Consider the following 20,921-nt stretch of genomic DNA (forward strand, 5'->3'; position numbering starts at 1 on the left):
ACAGTAGTTAGAATATTTTAAAATGCTTTTAGAGGATGGAAAGAATAATTATTTGCATGGTAGGCAACATATATATACTTGTAAACAGTAAGAAAAAGTCATTTGGCAAATGACTGAGCAGTTGTTTATTTTGAAGCTGTAAAAATAATTTGATAGTTTCAGCATACTTTTTTTTTCTTTTTTTTTTTGTACTGGGGATCAAACTCAGGATACTCAAGTTACATCCAAGCCCTCAGCATACTTCCTGATGGTATTTGATAAGGGATTTGATAAAAAGTAGTGAGAGAATCTAATTGCCACCTTATATTTCACACTTCTTGTGTGAATAGATTGAAGTTTAAGTGTAGCAACTACTCATGGTATGATGATGACCCCCTGTGGCTCTTTAGAAGAATAACAACTATTTATTACAGGGTATGCCTTTCTCTTTATGTTGTTGTAATGTTCTACTCTTGTTTTTATGCAGTATTTATTATAAAGTTTATTATAAAATTATATACATAATTATAAATGAATTATAAAATTGTATATAATTATAAATAAATTATAAAATTTATTCTTAAGGATATTTTAAAATGTTTTGCTACTTCTAATTTAGTCTACCTAATCACTCTTCAGAGATCAGATCTTATCTCAGACTTTTACTGTTTAAGAAGCATAGCTTTTGTTGATCATAGAATTAAGCAGAAAAGCTTCATCTTGCAATGTAACCCCTTTGACTTTTTGTTAAAATAACTTCCCAAGGAATTGGCGACTAAAATCCAAATTCTATGGTATTTTTCAGATTCTTTTTCTTTTTTTTTTATGAGTACAATATGTCTTTTTTTTAATCCCCCCTCCCACCAAAGTTGTAAAGTTCGTTTTTCGACATAATGTCTTGTACATCTCATTATTGCAATGGGTCCACCTATATCCCTATTTAAACAATTTGTTTTTTTTTCTTCCCCTCCCCAAATTATACCAACATCAAAAACAGTGAAAACTGGGGTTATACCGTGGGGGGAGGGACCATTTGAGTCCTTGTCTTAGGGTTCATTTCGCCTAACATCAATTTGTCTGGCCGTTTCTGCTTGTCTCAGCCATATACTAGTTATTGCAAATAAGGGAAACCATTGGACCTATGTTTCTTTGGGCTTGGCTTACTTCACTTAATATATTTTTTTCCAAGCCTTTCCATTTCCTAACAAATGGGGCAATGTCATTCTTTCTGATGGAGGCATAGAATTCCATTGTGTATATATACCACATTTTCTTGATCCATTCATCTACTGAGGGGCATCTGGGTTGGTTCCATATCTTAGTTATGGTAAATAATGCTGCAATAAACATAGTTGTGCTGGTAGCTTTGTTGTGATAATTCGGGTAAATGCCCAAAAGTGTCAGATTCTTTTAAGCATTACAGTTTTCAAAATGTAAAAGCATTAAAATCTCAAATGTTTACATCTTTAGATATCTAATACTCAAATACTTTCAATACAGAGTCTAAAATAACTTGAAATAAAAACATAAGACCTATCATCCATCTACCTAGGTTAATATTCAGTCTTTCATACTGCAAAGATATTTGACAAATAAATCATCCTGCCAATGATGATTGACATAATTAGTATATCATCCAACTCATTTGATTAAAGTCTATCTCGAAACATCTTTTTACCTTTATATTATGGCTCATATTGTTAATTTATCTAAATGTGTGATCTTAGAATCAACCTTTATTTTCATAATTTATATTCATTGGGTAAAAGCAACACTTAAAAATGTAACTTCCTATTAGGGCAATAATTTTAGTAAATTAAAATTTGGTAAATAAGTCTCACGTCTATATATATACGCAGTTACCTGTCTTTTCTCTGAGCTTTGCATGCCTATGATTTTGATCATTTTCTAGCTCATTTGAGTTTTTTAAACTAATTTTTCAAACTAGTACTATGTGTTACATTTTAGATGAGAACCAAGAAAAAAAGTCAGTACCACAGATTTAGGGAAGTTAGCATTTATGCCTTTATCACCAATAATAATATGAGAATTCATTTTAGGTAGGCTTAAATCTTTTTAATTTATAGTTTTAACTGTTCACAAAGAAACTGTGCATCATTATTTTGCTTTTTATTAATCTTAGGATTAGTTGTTACAATAAAATTGGTGAAAATGATATAAATGTTCTTAAAATATTGACTAAACATTACAGTTCTGAAATAATTCTTTTTTTCATACTTTTTTTTCAGAGCATAGAGAACAAAATAGCCAAATGGAATTTGCAGCTGAAAATGAATAAACAAGAGACTGTAGCAGTGAAAGAATCAAGTCGACAAACAGTCACTGCCCTGAAAAAGGCATCGAAAATTTATCAGCAAAGGTTCAAACATTTTACAGGAGATATTGAACACCTTACTTCCCAAATTAGAGGCCAAGTAAGTATAGACATTCTTTTCTAAAGATAGATTTTTCCGTAGTTAATGCCTTGATGTTCAATTCATAAGAATACAATTACTATTGTAGAATTTTTACTCATAATTTTGCCTTTTAACTTTTTTATTTTATTTCCATAAAATATAAAATTTGAACTATAATAACATTTCCTTGGAAACTATGGAAAGTAGATTTTTTAGTGTATCCCAATATATGGGATACTGTACAGCCAGCCCAGTAAGGGTAAGGCAGGCTTCATTCCCTTTGTCCCTTGGAAAGTTACAGTACACATGAGCATACTAAAGGCCCTAAGAAGGCATTCTTAAGCTCAGAGTAATGAGGATATTGAACTTAGAGTTTCCCACATTCACTTAACCACAGAACTCTTCTTTTATACACAAACCCACTTTTGGAAATGGTTCTGAGAAATATCAGTTTGGGAAATGCAGATTTATGTTGTTAGACCATATGATTTTATTCAGTAATCTACTTCATTTAATTTCTGTAAAGCATTTAAAACCATATACTGACGTAAACACACCATATGAAAGATATCTTTGGGTATAGTTCAAAGTTGAAAAATAGACCTAGTACTTTGTTGTTTTTTGACAAATTATATTTATTCACTTACCAGCTACTAAAATATTTATTGTTTTTAATGATTCACTAGTATTCCAACACTTAAGAACTTATGTTAAGGCTTATAGAATTATTAAAGACTTTTAGAAAGGAAAGCAGACTTGCATAAAATCTTGTGCAAAACAATATTTTATAAGTGCAAGAGTTAACATTTTAAGGTTCTAGTATTTAACCTACACTCATAAGATTAAGCTAAATAAAAGAGTGAAGGACCAGATTCAAAGTCTGCAAGGCTGTAGACGTGGTTGAATAACTGAAAATAATGAGAGGTAAAGACTAATATTGTCATTGTCATACTTAAAGTTTTTCTATTGAAATAACTCCTGCCCCTTGTCAGTGCAGAAAAACTCCTCCACTCATTACTCCCATGATTTTACACAGAAAACTTAACCTTGCTTAAGCTTCAATTTCTTTATCTGTAAAATGGGGGATAATAACACTGCTGTCTTAGGTGATCATAAGAAAGGATAAATGAGGAAATAACACATTAAACCACACTGCATGCTTATACTACATTTATGCCATTTTGTCTTCTTTTCTAGTCCTCTAGTACAGGTGTTTGTTGTTTTGTCACCTATGGCTCTTACCATCATGGTTTTTTTTTTTTTTTTTTTTGGTCCAGTCGTGGAGCCTGAACTCTGGGCCTGGGCGATTCCCTTAGCTCTTCAGCTCAAGGCTAGTGCTCTACAACTTGAGCCACAGTGCCATTTCTGGCTTTTTTCTTTTTGCTTATGTGGTGCTGAGGAATCAAACCCAGGGCCTCAGGCATGCAAGGCAAGCGCTCTACCACTGAGCCACCTTCCCAGCCCTGACCATCATGTTTTTTCCAGCTCATCATTCTAGTTCTTTGTTTTTAATCATTCAGGTTTCTTTTGAGTTGGTATCAGAGACCTTCCCTCGCTATTTTTTAAGAAGTAATCCAACAACAATCATATCATTGTCTTAAATTTTTTTTCATAGCATTTATCACAATCTAGAAGTTACTTCATTTATGGTTTAAGTTTACATCTTGTTTACTGCTTTCTTCTATAAGCTTACAGGTAGCTGGAGTTTATCCTATTAATCTATGAATATCATATTTAAATGTATCAGGTTCAAAATACAAACAGTTAAGAAGTAAGAAATTTTATTGAGCTATCATATAGCTCATCACAGACATATACACACAATACCTAAAATTTATAGAGACATCAGAGGGTAAGAATTTGGAAGAGTCCAAGATTGTAATTTTCTGTGCTGAAGAAGAAAGGATGAAGGGTGTCCCTGTGTTTGTAAGGATGGGTAAAAGAGGTAATGAGGATTTTGATATTACTGGTGATAACTGATCTTGATGTTAAATGTTATATATTTGTACATACAAAGAGTTATCCCATTTCTTTCTTTAAAAGTTGGGTAGATCCTAATTTTGCTCCTAATAGTATAGATTCGTTTAAATTAACAAGAAGCTGGGCACTAGTGACTTACGTCTCTAATCTTAACTGTTTAGCAATCTGAAATCAGAGGATCACAATTTGAAGCAGCCTAGATAGACAAACCTGAGAAACTCTTATCTCTCACTAATCAGAAAAGCTGGAAGTGTGACTCAAGTGGTATAATGCTTGAGCAAAAAAGAAGCTAAGCCGGAGAATAGGCTCTGAGTTGAACACCCAGTACTGGCACAAAAATAAGTAAACAAATAAATAAATGAATAGAAAAGGTAGATCAAGGAAAACAAAAACAAGTTTTCTCTTTTAAGGTGATTTCATCTTTATCTGGTTTGTATACTTTAAGAATGTCATACAAATTAACTACCATCCTCTATATGAATTATAGGTGGTATTTGCATATCTAATATATAAATTTCTCCTTTATAGGTAAAAATTCCTAAATATTTGAATTTATACCACAATATAAACTCACATTTTAAAATTTATGCCTATGCATAATTCATAATTTATATTAAAATTTTATATGAAACACAAAAATAGGATACTAGTCCACAAAAATATTTATGCTTAATAACAATAAAAGGAAGTTGAGAGGAGGAAAAGACATAAAACATATTTTTGAAATGAACTAAACATTATCTTACACACAGATCTTCAATAAGTCCTTGTTCAGTGAACAGATGAATGATGGAATGATAAAAGGACCTGCCCAATAAGTGTTAATTGCCACCAGCACTCTTTATGGATTTTCTAATCTTAATTAACATGGTCTGTTGTATTCCAGTCAAGTTTTTATTTTTCCTAGTGGCTGCAGCTGTTTAGACAGATCTTCAGAGAGTGGACATTCATTAAGTGGTTGCTGTGCTCTAGCACTCACTCTTTAAGACCCTAGAAATACATCAGTGAACAAAACAGACAAAAATCCCTACTTCATGAATCCCTACTTCACATACAAGATGGATTAGTCACTGTTGCCACTTCATCTCTTTGTTGACATTAACAATGTTAGAAGGTTGACAAGGATGACTTCTACAAAATAGCATGGCGTCATTATAACAAAGATACAGGTGGCATTTGAAAATAGTATGGAATTGTGAAATTAGCATTTTCCTATGTATACTATAGAAAACTTCTTTTTCCTCTGGTGTGGTTCTTAGTATCTTGTACGTACAGAATATAAAATGAAAGCTCGTCCTGTAATCCTATCTACTCAGGAGGCTGAGGCTGAGGACTGCAATTTTTGCCGGCCTGGACAAGAAAGTCTATGAGACTTTTATCACTAGTTAACACCAAAAAAGCCAGAAGTGGAGCTGTGGCTCACGTGGTAGAGGATAGTCTTGAACAAAAAAAACTAAGAGACAACACCCAAGCCCAGAGTTTTAAGCCCTAGGACTGACACATGAAAGGAACGGCCATGGGATGCATATAAAATGACATTAACATAGATATTTTATTAAAATTTACTTTAAGAATTTTCTATTAGAAAAGTTATATAAATTATTGGAAGATGTTTCCTTATTTAATAACATATTTGCATATGTTAAAACTAACAAAAATGATTCTATTACATGATGTATACTTCATGTATCTTTTAGGAAGCCAAGTTGTCTGAAACAGTTTCAGCTTCCAATGCCTGGAAAAGTCGTTATGAGAAAATTGTAATTGAAAAAGCTGAATTAGAGGTTCATATTGAAACAATGAAAAAGTAAGAATGATTTTTCATCTTTGTACTGTTTAGTAAAAAGTAGTTTTAGTTTTTTCCTGTTTGAATAGTTTGAGTAGTTTGTATTATTTATGTTTGGATTTCATGTGGTAAATGTACTACTTGTGACTTTATAACTCTGTAAACTTTTCTTAAAATATAAAAATAGTAAGAAAAATATTTAGAGGTTTGTTGGAATTGCCATTTTGGAGTTTTGAACTTGTAGATTAGTATTTTTTTTTATTGTGAAAATACTGTAAAGAGCGGTTACAATTACATGGGCAAAATAATGAGTACATTTCTTATCAAGCATTGTAGCCTCCTCCTTTGTTTCCCCTTCCCATCCCTTCCCATCCTCCCCCCGCCTCCCTACCCTAACCCCCATTAGTATATTTTTATTTCAATGTGTCGTCTGTTATTTGTAGTAAGTATGAAGACTGTCTTAAATAGAAGTGATATTTTTCAAGTAAACCTGAATGTGCAATATAAATACAAATGCCTTGAAAGTCCTAAAAATTATTATCCCTTAATTAAAGTGATTTAAAGCTATAAAGAAAACAATTGAGTTTAAATACATTTATTTAATCTTTTGAAATTAAGTGCTGATAACCAACAGACCCTTAATACCTATTTTAAATGTTTTATTTTCAGTGTATTATGTTCACTTTTATCGTTTAAAAATGTGTAAATGAAGGTGACTTAAATACAAGTTACATATAACTAAAGATTAGTTGCTGTTGTCTTACTTAATCTTTTGTTGTAGTTGTTGTTGTTGTTGTTGGTCATGGGGCTTGGGTGCTGTCCCTACACTCTTCAGCTCAAGCGACTCACAGTGCCACTTCTGGTTTTCTAGTGGTTTATTGGAGATAAAAGTCTCACAGACTTTCCTGCCCAGGCTGACTTTGAACTGTGATCCTCAGTTGATCCTTTTCTTCAAACTTGTTTCTAAAATTGTGTGTGCATGAGGAAAACAGACATGTAGACTTGGTGGCTAATAGGTCAGATATTCCATCATTTAGCAAAGAGATTATTGTATAATCCGTGGATATTTCAAGCTACTCTGATGGTAACCTTATAGATTCCTTCTTCCAGATTCCCCTGCTCTATAAATTCTATTAACATTTTGGACTTTTCCTATATGAAATAGTGCAAATTACCAAATTGACTTAAAAATACTTAAAATGTGTTATGAGAATGAAAATTTCTATAACTTCTATAAAATGTATTTACCTTATAAAGGCAAATCACTGATCTTTTAGAAGACCTGAAGAGAGTGGAAACCCAAGGGAAAGCTTCATGTGAAGGAATTCTTAGAAAACTTAACTCACTTGAATATGAAAATGAAACTCTGGATCTTGAGAATACAAAGTTAAAGGTATTGTGCATGTCTGTGTGTCCATTGCTTGATGACAACTTATATAATTTAGAAATAGCTGAAGAAACAGCATGTTAGAATAATGTTCTATATCAGTTTTTGTTAATATTTCTTAACAAATCATAGTATTATACAAATATAACATGTCTATATAATGTATTTGTACATGTATGGATTTATCTACACACTTATGTATATATAATGTATGTAGTTATTTACACAGATGCATCTTTAAATTGTATTTAGCAGTATAAAATGAAGCTTATGAAATTGAGTAACAATCTCAACTTAAATTATTACTCTAATTTTAGCAGTTAAGTGAATCATTCAAAATTACATTAACTTCAACTTATAAAAGTATTGTTAGGTGTCGTGGTTGCCATAGGATATAACCTCAGGCAAGGTCTGTTTGAAACTAGAAAGTAAGTTCTTGGCTGCATCATAACTAGAAAGAATTTTCCAACCATGACAAATCAAAGGGGTGATTTGCTTGTATGTGTACAAGAGAAAAAATGGGAAAGAAGTTTTTAGACTTTCTGAGATAAAAGATACTTAAGTTCTCTGTTACCCAGAATTGTGCATAGTCAACATGACACTTGACTAAAGATGATGACACCATTTCTAGTTCAAAATACTACTTTTGTAGGACAGAAAACAGAATCATGGGAAGTGGAGGTGTAGTTCAAGTGTTAAGAGTACCACCCTTAACAACAAAAACAGGTAAGAGAGCAAGACCTTGAGTTCAAGCCCCAGTACTAGCACACACACAAAAGTCTTTAGCAGGGCACTGGTGACTTTACACCTATAATTCTACCTGTCCAAGAGATCTGATATTGTGGCTAAAAGTCTCAAAAGGAAAGGCCATGAGAATCTTATCTTCAGTTTACCAGAATAAAGTCAGAAGTGGAGCTGTGGTTCAAGGGTTAAAGTGTTAGCTTTGAGCAAAAGGACAGTTCAAGCCTCACTATTAGCACGCATACATTTAAGAAAAAAAGAAAGAAAACTGTGAATTAGCTGATATGCAATGATAAATATTAGCATGTTATCAATGACATATAGTACATTTTAGAGAAACTTTTCAGCAAATGTGACTTTTTTATGTTTAGTTTTACTACAGCATTCATAATTACTTAAAAGGTTGTAATTGTATGGTACTTGAGATACATCTTTTTTTTTTTTGTTGGTTGAGAGGCTTGAACTCTGGGCCTGAGCGCTCTCCCTCAGCTCTTCAGCTCAAGGCTAGTGCTCTACCACTTGAGCTACAGTGCCACTTCTGGTTTTCTGGTGGTTTATTGGATATGAGAGTTTAACAGACTTTCTTGCCTGGGCTGGCTTTGAACCTCAATCCTCAGATCTCAGCCTCCTGAGTAGGAAGGATTACAGGCGTGAGCCACCGGTGCCCCGCTTGTGAGATATATCTTTAACAAGAGAAGTGTTAAGACCTTATTATACTTTAAAGAGTGTTTTTATTTGCTTGTATGTTTTGTTTTTGCTTTATAATTGTACTTATTTCTTCCTTGGGAAAATTATTGACCATTATGTAGATGTTATGGGAAAGTTACAATGGATGGTTTTTCATGAATCCATTTACATGAAAAAATATAAATAAATTATTACATAAAAATGATTTTAACTAGAAATGATGGTGGTGTAGGCTTTAAATTTCAAAATTGTTGTTTTATTTTATTATTTTTATTTTATTATATAGTTGATATATAGAGGGGTTGTAGTTACATAAGTAAAGTAATAAGTACATTTCTTTTTGAGCAGTGTTACCCTCTCCCACGTTTTCTCCCACTTTCCCTCCTTCCCCCCCCCCCCCCCCCCCCCGCTTTCCTTCCTCCTTCTCTTCCTCCCTCCTCTCCCAAGTTGTAAAGTTAATTTCCAACATAGTGTTTAGTATTACTGTTGTATTGGTTCACCCTTTGTCCCACTGTTTCTGTGATTTCCCTTCCCTACCCCAAGTCAGATAAAATTATAGAAGACAAAGGGTACCAAAATCAGAAACAGAGACCAAAGGAATAAACCAGAAGAGAAAATAAAAAAAAGATAAAAGAAACAACTGCAAACAGTATATTCTTAAAAAAAAAAAAAAAAGAAAGAAAAAAACAACCACAAAAAACTCTCGTTTCCATATTGTGGGGATCATTTTGATTACCATCATTTTATGTGGTCATTTATACATATGTACACAATAGCTGTTGTGAATGTCTGCTAGGACTATCCTAGGCATATGCTAATTATTACAAATGAGGAAAACCATTTGAGAAAAACCTATGTTTCTTTGAGTCTTCACTTCATATGATTTTTTTGTCTTTCTGTTTCCTTACCAATTGGGCAATGTCATTCTTTCTGTTGGAAGCATAGAATTTCACTGTGTTATTTACCACATTTTCTTGATCCATTCATCTACTGAGGGGTATCTGGGTTGATTCCAAATCTAGCCATGGTAAATAATGCTGCGCATAATTGTGCTGGTAGTCTTACTGTGGCCTTGTTTGTGATTGTTTGGGTAAATGCCAGGAGTGGGATTATTGCATCATTGAGGAACTCTACATTTAGTCTTTTGAGGAGCCTTCCAATGTGGTTGAACCAGTTTACTTTCCCAGCAACAATGTAGTTGTGTTTCCTTTAGGCCACATCCCCACCAGCATCTGTTATTATTTGTTTTCTTAATAATGGCTGTTCTTATTGGAGTGAAGAAGAATCTCAATGTAGTTTTGATTTATATTGCTTTTATGGCCAGAAATTGAACATTTCATGTGTTTATTGGTTATTCTTAGTTCCTCTCTGGAGAAGTCTCTTTTTAGTTCTTTAGCCAACTTATTAATGGGGTTGTTGTTTCTTTGAGGATTTGTTTTTGGAAGGTTTCATTTTTTGAGCTCTAAGTATATTTTAGATATGAGGCCTCTGTCTGTTATATAGCTAGTGAAGATCTCCAATCTGTGTGTTTTCTATTTAGCTTGCTAGCTAGTTCTTTGCTATGCAGAAGCTCTGCAGTTTAATACATTTCAATTTATCCAGCCTTTCTTTGATTTGTTGTGTTTCTGAATCTTTATTTAGTAAGTTCCAACCTGTATCAAGGAGCCCTAGTGTTTCCCCTATTCCTTCCTGTAAAATTCACTCAAGGTAAGATCAGATTTGGAGTTGATTCTGGTGCAGGGTGATTATAAGGATCTAACTTCAGTTTTCTACATGTGTATAGACAATTCTGCCAGCACTGTTTGTTGAAGAGGCTGTCTTTCTTCCATCTGATTATTTTGCCTCCTTTATCAAAGATCAGGTGGCCATAGGTCTATGGGATCATTTCTGGGTCTTCAATTCTATTCTATTGGTCCCTTAGGTCTGTTCATGTGCCAGTACCAAGCTGTTTTTATAACTATGGCTTTTTAAAAAATGTATATATTTTTTATTGTGAAAATACTGTACAGAGGGGTTACAATTACATGGGTAAGGTAATGAGCACATTTCTTATCAAGCATTGTGGCCTCCTGCTTTGTTTCCCCTTCCCATCCCTTCGTATCCTCCTCCCCCCTTCCCCTCCCTCCCACCAAAGTTGTAAAGTTCGTTTTTCGACATAACGACTTGTACATCTCATTGTTGCAATGGGTCCTCCTGTATCCCTGTTTTAACAATTTTTTTCCTTCCCCTCCACATATACCAACATCATATATTATTAACTATGACTTTTTAATAGAGTTTGAAGTTTGTTATTGGTATTCCTTCAGCGCCGTTCTTCCTGTTAAAGATTGTTTTCCCTATTTGGGGTCTTTTATTATTCCATATGGATTTTGGGATTGCTTCTATTTCATTAAAGAATGTTGTTGGGATGTTGAGGATATTTGGCAGTATTGCCATTTTCACATTGTTAATTCTCCTAATCCAGGAGCATGGGAGGTTTTTACACTTCCTTAAAAAAAATCAGCTTTAATTTTCTTTTTCAGATTTTTAAAGTTTTCATCGTAGAGGTCCTTTACCTCTTTGCTTAAGTTAATTCCTCAGTATTTTTCTTTGAGGCTCATAATTTTTAAGATTATTCCCAGAAGGAAATTAGAGATGCCTCCAAATCTCTTGTACTTTTTACTAACCTTTTCTTCTCTGCATCTCAACATCATGTACTACAAAGAAGATTTTATTTATTACAGACTTGGACATATTAGTTTCCAGTGCCCAACCTATTTTTTAAGTACGGATCTGTCTTTGAGGGAGGTGTATAATATTATACAGTACACAGTATGGCTTATTATGATAGACAGCAGATTGCCCACACTGGAAAACAAAATCCTTTCTATCTGTTGGTTTATAAAGTTGGTAACCTTTCTTAGCGTGGACAGTTTGGAGACCTTTCAGTTCCTGACTTTAAATCAGTGAGTAAAGTCTGGCTCCTGCGGCTCAAGCCCAGTTTGTTCCACATGGAGAGACTTGATGAGTTCGAAGTGGAAGACTTGAAAATCATAGTCCTGTTGCTTGTAGTCATTTAGGAATGAGTGGAGGAAATGGGAGGGATCTAAGTGATATATATGACATGTAATAGCAAGATCCTGCCTCTCACGTGGCACTTATAGTTTGGTGGTATTATTTTGTCTAAATATTTGATCAGTAGAGATTTTTTTAAAAAAAATCATAGGAAGGAAATCACTGCTTTCCTTAGTTGTTTTGTTTTGCTTTACCCATAATATTCAAGATTAGCCTTTTTTTCCAGGTAAGTTTATAAATTCATAGTAATTCAGCTAATATGAATTTCTGGGGTTTTCTTTTTAAAAGAAATCTAAGCAGGGCTTTTAGTGGCTCACACCTATAATCTTAGCTACTGAGGAGACTGAAATCTGAAGATCACAGTTCAAAGCTAGCCAGGGCAGGAAAGTCCATAATACTCTTTATCTCTAGTTAACCACCAAAATGCTGGGAGTGGAACTATGGCTCAAAGTGATAGAGTGCTAGCGTTGAGCACAGAAGCTCAGGACAGTGCCCAGGCCCTGAGTTCAACACCCAGGACTGGCACCACCCCCCCCCCCCCCGAAAAAAAAAAAGCCCCAAAAGAAATCTATTTATTCATTGTACATGTGCTTCTAAATCTTTTTGTCCATAGGCTAGTATTGTCTTTTGAGGGAAGAATCTAGCTAAGTGGAACAGCCAGGATTATAGGAAGGAAACAATACTAGATACAATCATGTTTGGAGTTTATAATTACAAACTTGGTTTCCCATTTTTTTAATTATGTAAACTTTGCTAGAATGTGGTAGACATTTCCAGGAAACAAAATAATTGACTACTCTAGGGAACTGTCTTTGATGTTTCAGTGAGTTTTCTACTAGTTAAGAGTCAGCTTTATGAATATAATAAAAACCCAAATCAAGTGGAACTATATGTTTATTATTTAAGCAAACTCTAAAGTTGGTATATATTCAGAGCAGAGAGGTTATCTGCTAACTTAGCCTCTTAGCTCTGTGTCTGCCCTTGCTTATCCTCAAAATCTAGATGGCTGCTGGAGTTTCAAGCCATTATAGCCAAATTTGAAACAGAATAGAGGAGGAAAAAGAAATGTTATGCCCTCCTGTTTTATAATAGTTTATAGTAGTTTCATAAGTAACAGTTTTTCAAATGACTTATAAAATCATCTATATATTTCTGTCTAGACTTCACTTGCTGCTTTGAAGGATGAAGTTGTTTCTGTTGAAAATGAACTCATAGAATTGCAAGAAGTAGAAAAACGACAGAAAGACCTGATTGAAGTATATAAAACTCAGGTGACCACTGCATTTATGTTAATGTTTGTTAAACTTTGTAGATAATTTAAAACATTTTATTTGTGAACTTAATAAGCAGAACTTAGGAGATTGGTTTACTATTTTATAATAGATACAGTATGTTCCAACCATTTCTTAAGGTTTCAAGTACTTTGTAATACTGCCAATTCCTGATTCCAATACTGCTTGTAGATGAAATGGCTATTCCTAAAGGTATATTTAATATTAGTTGTATAGATGTAATACAGCTCCTTTGTTTATCTTGGTTTATGTACTTGTTGTTAGTGATACTGATTTGCAATATGACTATCTTTTAGCATCACTAAACCCCAGAACTTCCCTTCTAGTATAATTAAGATTTTTCATATGAAAGACTTAGAAAAAAGCATATGGCAGTATATATGAAAGAGAACATGTGTCCAGTAGTATTTACATAAAAGCTTTATGTTTTAGAGCTATAATCAAGTCATGAAACACATAGCACTTATGCAAATACTTGCTTAATGAGTAACAAAATAGTAAGTAAAGATCTGAATTTTAGTCTGGTGCCAGTGGTGCACCCATAATATTAGCTACTCAGCAAGTTGAGATCTAAGGATCACGGTTCAAAGCCAAGCCAGTCAGGAATAGTCCATGAGATTCTCATCTCCAATTAACTACCAAAAAAAAAAAAAAAGCCAGAAGTAGCGCTATGGCTCAAGTGGTAGAGCACTAGCCTTGAGCACAAAAGTTCAGAGACACTGCCCATGACCTGAGTTCAGTGTCTAGGACTGGTGCATGTGTGTGTGAGTGCATGCACATATGCACACACAGACACACACAGACACACACAGACACAGACACACACAGACACACACACACACACACACAGGATCTAGGTTTTATTGGAACAGGAAGAATCTGAATTAAAAAATAATCCTAGACTGGGGTTTAACTCAGTAGTAATGTCTTTCCTACTGGATTTGATTCTTAGCACTGCCCTCTAGCCACAAAAATAAAACTAAGAAAGAAAAGAATAGACAAGTATGAAGGGCTTACATCTGGATGGATTAGATGGGAAAATGGAATCAAGGCATTTAGTTAGAATATTCTAAATGTGGAGGTAAGAATGGAAGTTGTGGGCAAGTTGTTGATCCTATCATCTGGGTCTTCCACCTGGTGGTTCAGGTTTAATCCCTCAATAAGAATATTATGACTGATTACCATATTCTAGCTACTGAACTTTGTATAAAGTACTCAGTTTTTGATTATTAGAGTGATTGCTGGTCTGGACCAGAGACTTAATTTTAAAGTGATAATTACCTGCAAATCTATAGTTTTTAGTCCTTAGTGAAGACTCTAGACATATTAATGGAAGAAAACAGGTGAATCATAGAAGTATTGCAGATTAGAGCATTAAATAATTCCATATTTAAAGAAGGAGTGACAAATATACTGAGGATGTTAAGTATATAGTGACTTATTTAGAGTTTTTATTACATGTTACACTCTTAAAATAATACAATCATGATCTAATATATTTTTATTTTTAGGTAGAAAAGTTGCAGGAAGCAGCTGAAATGGTGAAAAGCAGATTTGAAAAATTGCTAAAGGAAAATAGCCTAATAACAAAAAACAAAAATAAAAAAATAGAGAAGGTAAGTTTGAAATTGAATAAAATAACCTTACATATACATATATATAGTCACTTGGTGAATATCAAATTCTTTCACTTTATTTTCTCTAGTTCATCCTCAGCTTCTGGAGGACTTATTTTCCCCTAAATAAATAATGTTTCTTCCAGGCTTGAAATGTTTTTATGAATGAATGTTTTTTCACTTTTTCCTTAGTATTTGAAAAATAGCACGAAGGTATAATTTTGTTGATATAGGGGCAGATATAAGCTAATACAGTTATTCATTACTGAGATTCATCAGCCACAAAATGCAAACTAATTGCACCTTTTTTTCTGTCTATAAATTTTGTGTCTAAAAAAATACGTTAGTATTCTCTGCTAAATGCATTTTTGGAAGGAAAATAAAATCTCTTAAAAAAAAGAACTATCATTTCCTTCTCTTCACCATGTTGCAATCGAATGAGGAGAAGAAGGCCAGTGCTGGCAATGATGATGTTTTTATGAATATTTCTGAGTTTTTAAATGAAACTGCATTCCTTTTTGGATTTGGTTTGGGGAGGGAAGTGATCGGATGCTGACTCTTGGCTAAAGAGGTCATGCAGTGTCAGTGGTCAGTTCCATCTGAGGGTAATGCAGCTACTATCTTTGGATTATTTCCTTATGTATGATTGGGAAGTCAGAGTGAGGCTTCTCTGCGAAGAAAAGGTCAGCCAGGGTGGTCCACTGGCACTGAAATATGAATAGATTAAATGGAGAACAGATCATCAAATATGCAACTTACTGTTTTCCTAGAATTACTTTTTACCTATTTTTAGCAGACCAGAGAAGATACCATTTCTTGTCTTTTGGTCTCTTTTTTCTCATCAAGCATTCACATGTAAAAGTCTCCTTTTCTACTAGACAGCACTATAAATAAAATTCTATTTGAGCAAAAGGGAAGATTTCTTTTTATGATCTGAGGAGAATCCAGAGTTTTAGAAGCCTATTTTAAAAACTTGTTGTAAAAGCAGAAAGGGAAAAAAAACTTTTTTTCTAGCTACTATGAAGTTACTGGTCTGTAAGCAAAGGTGTGTGTGTGTGTGTGTGTGTGTGTGTGTGTGTGTGTGTGTGGTGTGTATATATACACACATACACATATATGTGTATATATGTACATCTATGTTTGTGTGCATGTGTGTGTAAAATTCTTTTTCCTTTTAAATTTTTTTTTTTTTTTTGTGGTTGTGGGGCTTGAACTCGGCCTAGGCGCTGTCCCTCAGCTCTTCAGCTCAAGGCTAGCATTCTACCACTTGAGCTACAGCTCCACTTCCAGTTTTCTGAATGGTTTATTAGAGATAAGAGTCTCATGGACTTACCTGCCCAGGCTGGCTTTGAACTGCGATCCTCAGATCTCAGTCTCCTGAGTAGTTAGGACTACAGGCAAGAGCCACTGACCTCTGGCTTAAATATTTTAAAAAAATTAGCACTATAGTCACTTTTTAAGGCTGTTTTATGTCATGTATCCACCAAAATGGTACATTGAGAAATTGCACAAGGGGATTAATGTAAACAAAATTAGAGACTTTTTTTTTTATCACAATAGTGTGAGAGCTGGATATCAGCTATTTGAAATAGTATACCTCAAACCCCACTGATTTGGGCTAAGATGGGTGGATCAAGACAGCTCTAAATTTAGTTAAATAGCTAAATTCTAAGATTCTAAGATTGACTGAAGATAACAGTGTCTTAGAGCTGTTGGTAGGCAGTAGAAACAAGTATGCCAAATTTTTTTAAAAATAATATCTGTGCTTGCATAAATTAAAAAAAAAGCTTTCCCAAGTAGCTTAAACATCCTTTCTGTGAGCTAATACTTCCATGTTTAATTTGCTGGATAAACTTCTGAAAATTAGTTAAGTGCTTATACAGCTAAATCTCAATTAATATTCATTCGTATTTGTTTGGTTAAATACTATTGCTTAAAATCATTCTGCCTAAAATATTTACTATATAACAACATACCTAATATTTAAGAGAGTAAGAATATCCCTGCTGAATGTGTGACCTTGCACTTTTTCCTCTAATGTCACAATTCAGATGAGAGGCCAGATGGAGTCTCATCTGAAGGAGGTAGCCAGTGTCCGCGATTCGTTGATGTCAGCTGAACGGAGGCTTCAGGAGTGTCAGGAGAGTCTGCGGTGCTGCAAGGAGAAATGTGCAAACCAGGCTCACACCATTAGGGAGCTTCAGGGCCAGGTGTCCTGTGGTTGTTCTGAGATTTGCAATATGTGTGAAAGGAATGCTTGGAGTCCTTTCACCAGTTGAGGGCATTCATGTCAGGGATTCAGGGTTTTTTTTTTTTTGATTCCCATGTACATAATTGATGAAACAATATTTTAATATGGATAGAGTAATACTGTTTTGCAGACTATTCTTTTAGTGTCTAATGGTGACAAATTAATAATTAAACCTGCTAATTTATGAGTTAGAGGCATGGCTCTAGGATTGAATGCCTGTCTAGCAACCATAAAACAAAAGAATTGCTCATTTATGTTTTTCTTGTAAACCTTTATTTTGACAGTGGGGGACATAGTATAATAAAGGATGAGAGAAAAGGAACAAAGCTGTGGTTACATATATGTTTCTAGATGTCACAATAAAGTAGATTATTATAGTTTATCAAAATAAATTATTATAACTAACAAAAATTAGAATGTATTTTAATTAAAATTGTGCACCAAATTTTTGGAGGTTATTTTCTAATCTTTTTTTTTCCCCCAGTGTGTCCTTTTTTTAACCCATCAGAATAAGGACCCGGTATATCCAATTGGTCATCACACAACCGTACCTAGCTTAATGCCTACCACATAGAAACACTCAGTGATTTCAAATGAATTAGTTTTCTCTCAAAGCATATCTGAGGAAGATGGCTAATCTTTTTACTACTTGTGAGACATTTTTAGTAAGCATTTACTTTCTGTCTTCCATATATAGTCTGGATTTTCATTTTGAAATACAGCCTGTTGTTTTTTTAAAAACATGCAATCTTTTGTAAATTTAAATTTCTGAGAAGATACTTTTCTAGGAAATTATCAGATTATGTATTTTAACCTAAGTTACTAGTTGAAATTACAAGAATTATTATTAATGCTTCTTTATTATTATTAACGCTTCTGCCGTTGAAGCAATGGGAAGAAAATTCTATCTTGCATAGGCTTTGTGTTATTTGTTTCTTTTAGTTTGCTTCTCAATAATATTTTTACCTGTAGTTACAACTTCATATACAATCAAATATCAATCATTATTATTATTTTGATGGTACTAGAGGCCTCAGGATCTTGAGCTTGCCAGACAAGTGTCTAACACTTGAGCCTTGCCCCAAACCCTTTTTGTTTTAGTTATTTTTCAGATAGAGTTATGTGCTTTTTGCCCAGGTCAGCTTTGGACTGTGATCCTGCTATCTATACTTCCTGTATAGCTGGAATTACAGGCAAATGCTATCATACCCAGCTTATTTTTAGAAATAGGGTCTCACCACTTTTTTTTTTAGGCTGTCCTCAAACTGATGCTCCTGTTTTCACCTCCTAAGTAGTTGAGTTTACAGTCATGAGCCACTATACCAAACATCAATTTAAATATATATATATATATATATATTTATTTATTTATTTTATTTATTTATTTTTTTGGGTCTGGTTGTGGGGCCTGAACTCTGGGCCTGGGCGCTGTCCCTCAGCTCTTCAGCTCAAGGCTAGCATTCTACCACTTGAGCCACAGCACCACTTCTGGCTTTTTTCTTTTTACTTATGTGGTGCTGAGGAATCGAGTCCAGGGCCTCAGGCATGCAAGGCAAGTGCTCTACCACTGAGCCACCTTCCCAACCCCTCAATTAATATATTTTACATGAAACATAAAACTATAAAAAAACTGTAAATTAATGTTATTTAAAAATTTATATTATAACTGAATATCCCTTTTCCATAAAATATTGTTCCAAAAATTATTTTAAAGTCAGGAAAATTTATTATGCTGCTAATATGGCTTGAACTCGGGGCCTGAACATTCTCCCTTAGATTTTTTTGCTCAAGGCTGGCACTCTACCACTTGGAACTCAGCTCTACTTCTGGCTTTTTAGTGGCTAATTGGAACTGAGAGTCTCAGGTACTTTTCTGCCCAAGGCTGAGTTCAGACTTTAGCAACAGAACTTGTATTTTAACAGTGTTAATAGTTTTTGGTGCCTTTTTGTGTAGGAATAATGACTTTCATATCTTCTCATGTCTTGTGGTTATTCTGACAATAAAATATCCAAATCATTCTCAAAACTTTTTATAAAGAAAATAACCAAGAAAATATATTTTTTTTTTAGTTTGATGGAAGTCATAGTCTTCTGACAAAGCTTTCACTTGAGGAAGAGAATTCTCTCATTCAGTTAAAGTGTGAAAACCTTAAACAGTAAGTATTGAATTGACTTAAAATTAGTGTATATTTACCTATAACATTGTAGTTTTAAAATATATATTTACTGTAAAAAGGAAATTAGAACAGATGGATGCAGAGAATAAAGATCTTGAAAAGAAGCTAGCAGACCAAGAAGAATGTCTTAAGCACAGCAATCTGAAGCTTAAAGAGAAGTCGGCAGAATATACAGCACTGGCCAGGCAGCTGGAAGCTGCTTTAGAAGAAGGAAGACTAAAGGTACAGATGGCCTTTTTTTAGAAACTTTTTAATTAGTTTGCCAAGGAGTTGTTTATTTAAACAAATCATATCTCCTATGCTAAACCTACAGTTATTGTTCTTCTTCTGCTGACAGGGTAAACGGAATAGTTACATTTTTGTTCTTTACCTAATTTTCCCTTGGAGCATAAAAGATGATATTACTGTGCCAGAGTTATTTTACCAGACAATTGATGATGTGGCAGGGTTACAGGCAGAGATAGAAAATGATTTGAAGGTATAACCCTTTCCCCTTCTAAAATATAAAATGAGTTTGAGGGTGCAAATAATTAAAAATTTGGCTTCAATTAGGATCTAGTAAGCTGTAAAGCTCAAGGCCTTTTTGACAAATATTTGTTGTATAAATAAATACAAGCAAGAATTCAGTTTCAGTTCAATCTGTGAAGTTAGCATTTAGCTATAGTAACAGGTGGGCTTAAGGGATGCCATGAGTATTTATCTCAACCTGGAGCCTAGGGGAAAGGATTGAGGAAAACCTCATAGAAGAGGAAAATTTATCAAACAGGGTAAAAATCTAATCTTGAAAGAATGAATATAAGGTAGTCTTTGGAATCCAACAGGAACTACATTTGAATTCTGAGTCTGACACATTGTATCCTGACCAAAGACAAGTTACTTCTCTGAACTTCAGTTCTTAATTAGTAATACAGGGATGTTGAATGTCCTTGTAGGATGAGTGATACTGCTCATACTTGTGTCCCTACCAAAATCCAGACTTTGATATTCTACTATTATCTGTCATCTCCATTTAGCATGGTGTGTCAAAGTTAGAATGTCTAAAACCACATTCTTAATCTTTCCTTCCAAACTCTCTTCTACCCATTGTCTTCCTCAAACTGATTATGTCTGTCCTGCAAAGCATAAAATTGGGTATCTTTGAAATGTAGCTTTTCTATCATGTCTCAGATATATTTGGATTTTCTTAAACTCTAGATAAACAGTTTAAATTGATCTTAAGAGTGTCATCCCTGACTCCACCCTGTAGGCTCATGCATGTAAATCTTGTCGTTCAAGAGACTGAGATCTGTAATATCAGGGTTCAAGGCCATCCCAGGCAGAAAAGTTTGCTCTGCTTCATCTCCAAAATAACCAGCAAAAGCAAGGTTATTTCAAATGGACAGGACAAGCCAAGCAAATCTGAAGCCCTGAGCTCAAACCTTTGTATTACCAAACAACAACAACCTAAATAACAAAATGTACTCCCTGATACGTAATATGTATTTCTTAGCCTTATCATCCTTTGGAAAGAAAATAAGAGGTGACTTTATCATGGATTTAGCTCATGTGGACCTGG

General features: G+C 34.0%; 1 protein-coding gene across 7 annotated transcripts in view; it reads left to right on the plus strand.

The window, feature by feature from the left end:
• Positions 1–20,921, plus strand: part of Odf2l (outer dense fiber of sperm tails 2 like) — a 41,355-nt gene that overhangs the window by 16,247 nt on the left and 4,187 nt on the right. For 5 of the 7 annotated variants that reach the window (XM_042682940.1, XM_042682949.1, XM_042682966.1 and 2 more), the window contains 7 exons: positions 2,229–2,414; positions 6,074–6,183; positions 7,420–7,555; positions 13,192–13,302; positions 14,835–14,939; positions 19,260–19,345; positions 19,426–19,588. In XM_042682940.1, the coding sequence (XP_042538874.1) occupies positions 2,229–2,414; positions 6,074–6,183; positions 7,420–7,555; positions 13,192–13,302; positions 14,835–14,939; positions 19,260–19,345; positions 19,426–19,588 (897 nt within the window). Of the gene's footprint in view, positions 1–2,228; positions 2,415–6,073; positions 6,184–7,419; positions 7,556–13,191; positions 13,303–14,834; positions 14,940–16,990; positions 17,150–19,259; positions 19,346–19,425; positions 19,589–20,921 lie in introns of those variants that run through there. The other 2 variants (XM_042682982.1, XM_042682973.1) reach the window with 2 other exon arrangements.

This window comes from Dipodomys spectabilis, unplaced genomic scaffold (assembly GCF_019054845.1).
Source record: "Dipodomys spectabilis isolate Male_0828 unplaced genomic scaffold, ASM1905484v1 ptg000002l, whole genome shotgun sequence".
In the NCBI taxonomy this organism is placed as follows: domain Eukaryota; kingdom Metazoa; phylum Chordata; class Mammalia; order Rodentia; family Heteromyidae; genus Dipodomys; species Dipodomys spectabilis.